Raw genomic sequence first — 7,806 nt, forward strand, 5'->3', positions numbered from 1 at the left:
TGCAATGTAACTTTCTTATTGTTTGTAATGTCTTTAGTTTTTAAGAATCTAGTTATTTTGTTCCTTTTTAATATTATCAAGAGTTTAATAATAATTTTGAGGCATTTTTCAAGTTACAATGTTACCGTAAATAAATTTCCTTTACTTTTTACTTTTTGTTTTTCACTATAATTAACTTATAAATACAAATATAAAAAATAAAAAATAAACTTATAAATACAAATATGAAATATACAATGTTAGAAAACATGAAATTGGTAACGGGTAAGTATACATTATTTATTACTCCTTATCTTACATGAGAAAAATTGAAAAAGTAAAAAGTAGAGGTCTAAAAAGAGAAAGAGAGAGAGAGACAAAGTGCCAAAGTGGTACTAGTAGAGAGCTCTAAACATAAAAAGCTGAAAATATTCATCAACTTTAAATCAACATTCAACAACAATGCTAGACAAGTAGACAACATAGCAATAGCAAATATGACACATATAAATTGCCCAAAGATATGATGCACAAGGCCCGCGGTGAGCACGAGCCCGGCCCGCCAGGCACGTGGGTCGTGTCGTGCCATGGACAAGCTTCCCATATTTTCAGCCCGGCACGGCACGACCCGAGATTGATGGGCCGCGGGCCTGGCCCGGCCCGTAGTAACCCCAAGCCCGCGTGCCTGGCCCACGTTCAGGCCCAGCACGGCCCATGGCCAGCTCTACCTGCCCGTCACTCGCTTCAATGCGAGTTTTCACTCATTTGTTCGGGGCTTACCCAGTCACTCATAGATAATAACTTAATTTTTTTTAATTAATAACTTTTTTTTAGAAAAATTAATAAGTTAATTTTTATTTTTACTGAAAAAATATCCTCTCAACGGTTCTCGAAGTGGTAGAAAGTTCTCGAACCTGTTCCACTCTCTCTAGTTTAGTGACTACAAGTACTGACTAGTAGTGTCAAGTGTGTCTTTCTCCCTAAAGCCCTAATCTACTTCAAAACATAACTCTTCATATCTCCGCCTTCTCCCCTTATCCTCAGCACCATCTCAACCAACTTTCTCAAACCTATTCTTTCTCTCTCCTCTCCCTTCTTTCACAATCTGCAAAACCATGGCTTCAGCCAATGCTATTTCTACCACTTCCATTCTTCCTTCACCTAGAAAGGTAAAATCTTTGTTCATCTTTTTCTCCTTTCTTTATTTTTTTCTACTGTTCTCTTCTTTTTTCTAAGTTAAACATTCGTGTAATTTTGTATTTATTATTCATTTGTTTGTTGTCATTATAATTTGTTGTTTTTGCTGCTTGCATTATCACTTCCTTATTTCAAGTTTAATTCTTTGGGCTTTTCAGTTTTTCTGTATTCAGTGTGGAAGTGGAAATTTGGTTCAAATTGATTGGCCTAGTTATCTATTTCAAGTTCATATATGATAAATTCTTTGGGTGGAATTCTGATGTAATTGTAGCTTTATGCAATGGGAGAAGACATAACTTGCAGATGGATGAGTTGGGTTGTTTTTGTTTTGTTTCTTCATGGCTTCTATCTGATGTTTTTGCTGTCACTTTGTTCAGATTTGTGAATTCAAATCTTCGAGTGAGAAAGATGAAAATATTGTGTGATTTATGTTTATGTTTGGTTGTTTTGTGTATTGTTCTCTCATTATGTAGCTGATTATGTTGCTGCTGTGTCTTTAGGGAAGCTTGAGAAATGCAATTCCTCAACGAGCGCAGAAGGTGCACTATAAGCCATCGAGCAGGCGGTTTGTTGTTAGAGCCAATGCAAAGGATATTGCCTTTGACCAGAATTCCAGGGCAGCACTTCAGGCTGGCATTGATAAACTTGCTGATGCCGTTGGACTTACTCTTGGTCCCAGAGGTAGCTTTGTTGTTTGTAAACATTGACTTTGTAGCTTGGAATACATGATTCAACTTAGCTTGGAATGCTTTTGAGTAGTTGATTAAACCTTTGATTAAGATGTTTATCATTTTGGGATATACTAGATTCCTGTTTAATGCTTGACTTGTCTCTATTTTGGATTTCTTGACTGGAGATGTGTAGAGAGAACAATTTATCTAGTTTGGTTGAAGTGTTTTGATAGTTCTGTTCTTCTTTGGCATTGTTGTCATCTAGGCTCTCTGAAGGAAGTTAACCTTGCCTAATAGCTGACAACAAACTGCTATTTGTTATGTTTCTGGTTTGCTATTTCTAATACTTCATAGTGGCATAATAATTCCCCTGGATCTGATTAATTGTTCTTTTTGCAGGGAGAAATGTTGTCTTGGATGAATTCGGAAGCCCAAAGGTAGTCAATGATGGAGTTACTATTGCTCGAGCAATTGAGCTTGCCGATCCTATGGAGAATGCTGGTGCTGCTTTGATTAGGGAGGTATGAGTGCTTTACCTATAATTAGGCACAATACATGCTGTAAATCAATAAGAAACTAATTTAGTTATCATCATCAATAGGTTTTGAAATGTGATTTGATTGTGTTGGTGGTTATTATAGGTTGCTAGTAAAACAAATGACTCTGCTGGAGATGGAACAACAACTGCTTCAGTTCTTGCACGTGAGATTATCAGACAAGGTTTGCTGAGCGTTACTTCTGGTGCTAACCCTGTGTCTTTGAAAAGAGGAATTGATAAAACAATTCTAGGATTGATAGAGGAACTTGAAAAGAAAGCCAGGCCGGTCAATGGCCGTGAGGACATCAAAGGTACTGATGGATACTTCAATAAATATGCTATATTACCTTAAACTTGTAGTAGATACCAACAGCATTTTGACCTATCTGGTATTGTGATGTAGCCATTGCTACAATTTCTGCTGGCAATGATGAATTAATCGGCACCATGATTGCTGATGCAATTGACAAAGTCGGTCCAGATGGTGTTTTATCCATCGAGTCATCGTCTTCCTTTGAGACAACTGTTGAGGTTGAAGAAGGGATGGAGGTTCGTGGCTTTTAGACAACCTTTCAAGCAATTCCAATATTTCCTTATGGTTTCCTTATGGTATATTTCCATGTAAGCGGGCTTTTTTTTTCTGTCTTGCAGATTGATAGAGGTTACATATCTCCACAATTTGTTACCAATCCTGAAAAATCCGTTGTCGAATTTGAAAATGCAAGAGTATTGGTAACTGACCAGAAGATTACTGCGATAAAGGACATTATACCATTATTGGAAAAGACCACACAAATGAGAGCACCTTTGCTTATTATTGCTGAGGATGTCACTGGAGAAGCGTTGGCCACTCTTGTTGTAAACAAACTGAGGGGTATTATAAATGTCGCTGCCATCAAGGCTCCAGGTTTTGGTGAAAGAAGAAAGGCTATGCTTCAAGATATTGCTATCTTGACAGGTACAAAATTGTGTTTTAAGCAATATAGCTAGACTGTTGATTTGCAATTTTGCGTGATACTGGTATAGATGCACAAAATCAAGTATTGAGCTATTCGATGGGTTGATAAGACAATATAGCTATTGTTTTACTTTTAATTTTTTATTGGGCTAGGTGATGGTTTCAGGGAATTAAAACTCTCCCGTTCCGTCATAGAACGGCCGTTGTGTAACGGATTTTGGATTTGCCGTTCTGCGAAATCCCGTTACGGAACGCCATAATAAAATTCACATACTTCTCGCTGCGTTGTCCGTTTCGTAACGCGAACTCGCCGCGTTAGAACGTTTTTATCCCCGTTACATCCGTTTTTTTTTCAAACATTAGCCAAATTCTTTCTATGATTTAATTATATAGTTGATGAAACATGATATTCTATTAGATTTGATTATATTATGTTGTAATAATGCTTCATAAACTAAAAAATGCAAATAAAGTTGAAACATATTTATGTGAACTTTTAAAAAAAATATACGCCGCGTCGGCCCCGAAATGTTCTATTTGCTCGTTACAAGCCGTTCCCGCGACAACGTGACCATTCCCGCGAATGCAACCGCGACCGCGTTTTTTTCCCCTGGATGGTTTAGAGTTGGATACTTGCCAAGTCCATCTATGTTTTCCCAGATAAGCAATTACTTAATGCCATGGGTTATACTGTACCCTTAATCTGATGTCAAATTTTCCCTTGCTATACATATGTTGAAGTGGAAGACATATTTGTGAAAAGTGGTTCTTATGTTATTATGAAACCATAGTAAAAATGCTGCATCTTCTTTTGATATCTTATGGAAGAGTTTCACTCTATCGGAGACTCATCTAGCTTTGTGCTGAGGTACAATGCAGTTTAAATGGACAAATAGCAGATAATATAGTTTGTCATGACCTCTATAATAGAGTTTTGAGCATTTGGTTGTCTTATCATGATTGTTAACTTATTAATCAGTTTAATTGACTTGTGTTAATCAGGTGCGGAATTCCAGGCAAATGATCTGGGATTGTTAGTTGAGAGTACATCTGTCGAGCAACTTGGTTTGGCAAGGAAGGTGACAATTTCCAAAGATTCCACGACGCTCATTGCCGATGCCGCGTCTAAAGATGAGCTTCAGGCTAGAATTGCACAACTCAAGAAAGAGTTGTTTGAGACTGATTCTGTTTATGATTCTGAGAAGCTTGCTGAGAGAATCGCAAAACTGTCTGGAGGTGTTGCTGTTATTAAGGTTGGTGCAGCCACAGAGACAGAGCTCGAGGACCGTAAATTGCGGATTGAGGATGCAAAGAATGCTACTTTTGCTGCCATAGAGGAAGGCATTGTCCCTGGTGGTGGTGCTGCTCTTGTTCATCTCTCAACTTTTGTACCTTCGATCAAGGAAAAGCTTGAGGATGCTGATGAACGTTTGGGTGCTGACATTGTGCAGAAGGTAATCTATTTTGTCTGAACTTCTTTGCCATACTAAGGCCTTGTTTTTACTAGAAAGTTATATACTGGGAAAAGGTTTTTTCACCAAGTAGTTCAAATAGTTGCCATAAGATTAGATTTCAACTTGTAAAAATTAGAAAGCTGAAATAAGTTTGAATCTATTCCAGAGATAATTCAGTGTGGAATTTAAGACAAACGCCGATAACGGCCCAAATTAAATGTTGATAAGCAAATATCAGGTGAAATAAAACTTTGCACCTTGAGATATTTCAAAAAAAATGAGACACAGTGGTTGATTGAAAAAGTGCATGTGACTGGACCCAAACCCGACCCAAAGTTACTGAGATAAACCCGAGTTCGGCTTGAACCGAACTCGAACAACCCAAATTCAACCCGATTTGACTCAGTATGGTTCTTTAAGGTTTATATTATTTCTGATATTTTTTTGGCACAATCCAAAGTTAACGCAGAACCCGCACATGACCCTATGACCAAAGTTGTGGCTAGGAAAGTAGGAATTGCCTATATGCCATGTCGTTCATACAAATGTTATACTTCATGTGTTCTGTTTTAAATAAAACGTTTGCTTTTTTACGTAACCCAACGCACTTCTTTAATCATTAGTATTTTTAGTTGTGCACATATAAAAAAGATATAATTTGATAGTATGCATCGAGACGAATCTAACAATCCCTAGTGTATTATGTTCTTCTTTTTACTTTTGCTGAGTGGTAGGATTGCTATATTGTTTTTGACCTTCTGACCATCTTGTGCATCGGCTTGTTGCTAGGCACTTGTATCACCAGCGTCTTTGATTGCCTACAATGCTGGGGTTGAAGGTGAGGTGGTTGTAGAGAAAGTGATGGCAAGAGAGTGGGAGATTGGTTACAATGCAATGACAGACAAGTATGAGAACTTGGTGGAGTCTGGAGTAATCGACCCAGCTAAGGTGACCAGATGTGCTCTACAGAATGCTGCCTCTGTTGCAGGAATGGTCTTAACTACTCAGGCTATCGTCGTGGAGAAACCAAAGTCTAAAGCTGCTGCTGCTGCTGCACGTGAACCAGGTTTAACCATTTAAGTTTAGTGCAGTTTGTAGATTATGAAAGGTAGGCTTCAATAATCGCATGGATTGTTTTGGTAGTGAATTGTATCAAAGTTTTGTATTGAGGAGAATCATTGATCGAAAGGGCAATTAGTCATTTGATTACGAAAGAGTGTCTCACAATTAGTGATGTGTCTCGACAGTGTCTCACTATTAGTAGTGAATATAGTGATTGATAATGAAAGCATCTCTCAAATGAAAACGTATTAGCACGGATTACTCTATGTTTTATCTTAGTTCCTGTGCTTTCCTGCCTAAGTGATGTATTCTCTCCCAAGGGCAGTCTTCTTACTCAGCCACTTATGCCAAACAGCGAAATCTTTCAATTTTAGTTCAGCTACTCATGGCTTGCTAGAGAACCAGTTTTCCTTATGAGGGGTCTGGAAAGTCAAGCTAAACAACAGAGCCTACCGAGTTGAGTTCCGCTGCATGTACAGCGATCTGCTAGAAAACTACTAATGTGTATGTAACTTAAGCTTCTGCATAGTAAAGTTTGCCTTTTGATAGACATTTCAACCAAGGGGTATAATAAACGTTGCGAATATCTGGTTATTTGGCAAAAAGAGCAAAAAGGCTTGTTGCTGGCGTGAATTCTTTTTTTTTTTTTTTTTTTTTTTTTTTTTTTTTTTTTTTGACAACGGAGAAGTGAGTGCAATTAATCAAAGCTTTCACTCTCATCTAGATCCATAATCAATCTCTTGAAAGTTCATGAAGTCTTCAATTATTCAGGTCTTTCTTGTTTTCGGTTCTCAACGCTAATTCGAGCCTAATTTGATTGGAATTCTCGAGGGGTATTATTTCAATAATGATTTGCAATTCTTTCTTTTGATAAATTTCATAGTTTAGCCTTGTTGCTTTTTGTGGTAAAAGGGATCTCTAGTGGAGAGGAGTTTGTTGTGGAAGTGTGTGCTTGTGCCAAGGTTGGGTAGCCGTTGATATGGTTCAGAGGAGGCTTTTTGCATTATCTCTTCCCTCTTAGCCTATCATGCGAGCAAATACTGATTGTAACCAACTTAAATGAATGGAGGGAGTATAGTTTTTTATTTGGTTGACTTCAGATTCATTGATTTTGAGAGACTTCATCAAAAATATTCACTAGATTGATTGAAACTGGGGTTGGGACTTGGGATTAGTCTGATGGTAGAGGTTGATTTTAGTGTACTCTGTAATCTAATTCTTTCGAGTCACTGCCTTCCATTTCATAAGATGAATTAGGTTCTTTGCTTAATTTTATACCTGTATATAAAATCATAAAATTTGCAAATTTGCATGTAAGTGTGACAAAATTGTTACCAACATGAAAGTTGAAATTATGAATTATACAAAACTGGTATAAATCAAACTAGATGGGAATAACCGTGTCCGAATTGATTTGAACATGAAGTCATTTTATCAAATTTTGAATAATTCTTAGAAAAGAGGTTGATTTCAACATCTGTGTTATCAAATTCGGTTTGAGTTAATGTATCTTCTCAGCAGATCATTAGGTTTGCAAGAACACTTGAGTCTCTTAATTAAATCTATGAAGGCAATTAATGTAAGGTGAAAATAAGTTTTTATTATTTTTCTTAATTATTATCTTGATTATGTACTAACTTTTTTTTTTTGTTTTTTCATTTTTTAATTTTTGGAGTGATTTGGGTATGTGGACGTCCTAATAGGTTTCCAATCTTGAATCACTTCACCTAGAATAGTCCATTCTGATGGGGGGACTTTTAGCCTCTTAGGAAATAATGTTCATGTGATTTTTCTTAATCAAGTTGTTCATCATCAAAAACACGTTTTCATAAAAATCAAATAGAGTTGTGTATAAACATCTCCATAAAAAGAATGTGACGCTGCAATTATAATCAGTTTTAATTTCGTACTTTATCTTATTTTTCGGATATAATATTTTTTCTGTGA

General features: G+C 36.8%; 1 protein-coding gene across 1 annotated transcript; it reads left to right on the top strand.

Moving 5' to 3' along the window:
* The first annotated feature begins 939 nt into the window (after positions 1-939).
* On the top strand, positions 940-6,125 carry LOC104902871 (ruBisCO large subunit-binding protein subunit alpha). The gene is made up of 8 exons (XM_010690793.4): positions 940-1,148; positions 1,677-1,857; positions 2,247-2,368; positions 2,489-2,696; positions 2,789-2,934; positions 3,037-3,343; positions 4,346-4,797; positions 5,587-6,125. The coding sequence occupies exons 1-8, from the start codon at positions 1,095-1,097 to the stop codon at positions 5,875-5,877; spliced, it is 1,761 nt and encodes a 586-aa protein (XP_010689095.2). The 5' UTR covers positions 940-1,094; the 3' UTR covers positions 5,878-6,125.
* Positions 6,126-7,806: the final 1,681 nt, after the last annotated feature.

This window comes from Beta vulgaris, chromosome 9, assembly GCF_026745355.1.
Source record: "Beta vulgaris subsp. vulgaris cultivar EL10 chromosome 9, EL10.2, whole genome shotgun sequence".
Lineage (NCBI taxonomy): Eukaryota > Viridiplantae > Streptophyta > Magnoliopsida > Caryophyllales > Amaranthaceae > Beta > Beta vulgaris.

What these genes read in the sequence shown, in the direction of transcription:
- LOC104902871 (XM_010690793.4), top strand. Translation starts at nt 1,095, where the DNA reads ATGGCTTCAGCCAATGCTATTTCTACCACTTCCATTCTTCCTTCACCT. An exon ending in AGGTTGAAGAAGGGATGGAG is followed by an intron (nt 2,935 to 3,036) that starts GTTCGTGGCTTT and finishes TCTGTCTTGCAG; the next exon opens with ATTGATAGAGGTTACATATC. An exon ending in AGATATTGCTATCTTGACAG is followed by an intron (nt 3,344 to 4,345) that starts GTACAAAATTGT and finishes TGTGTTAATCAG; the next exon opens with GTGCGGAATTCCAGGCAAAT.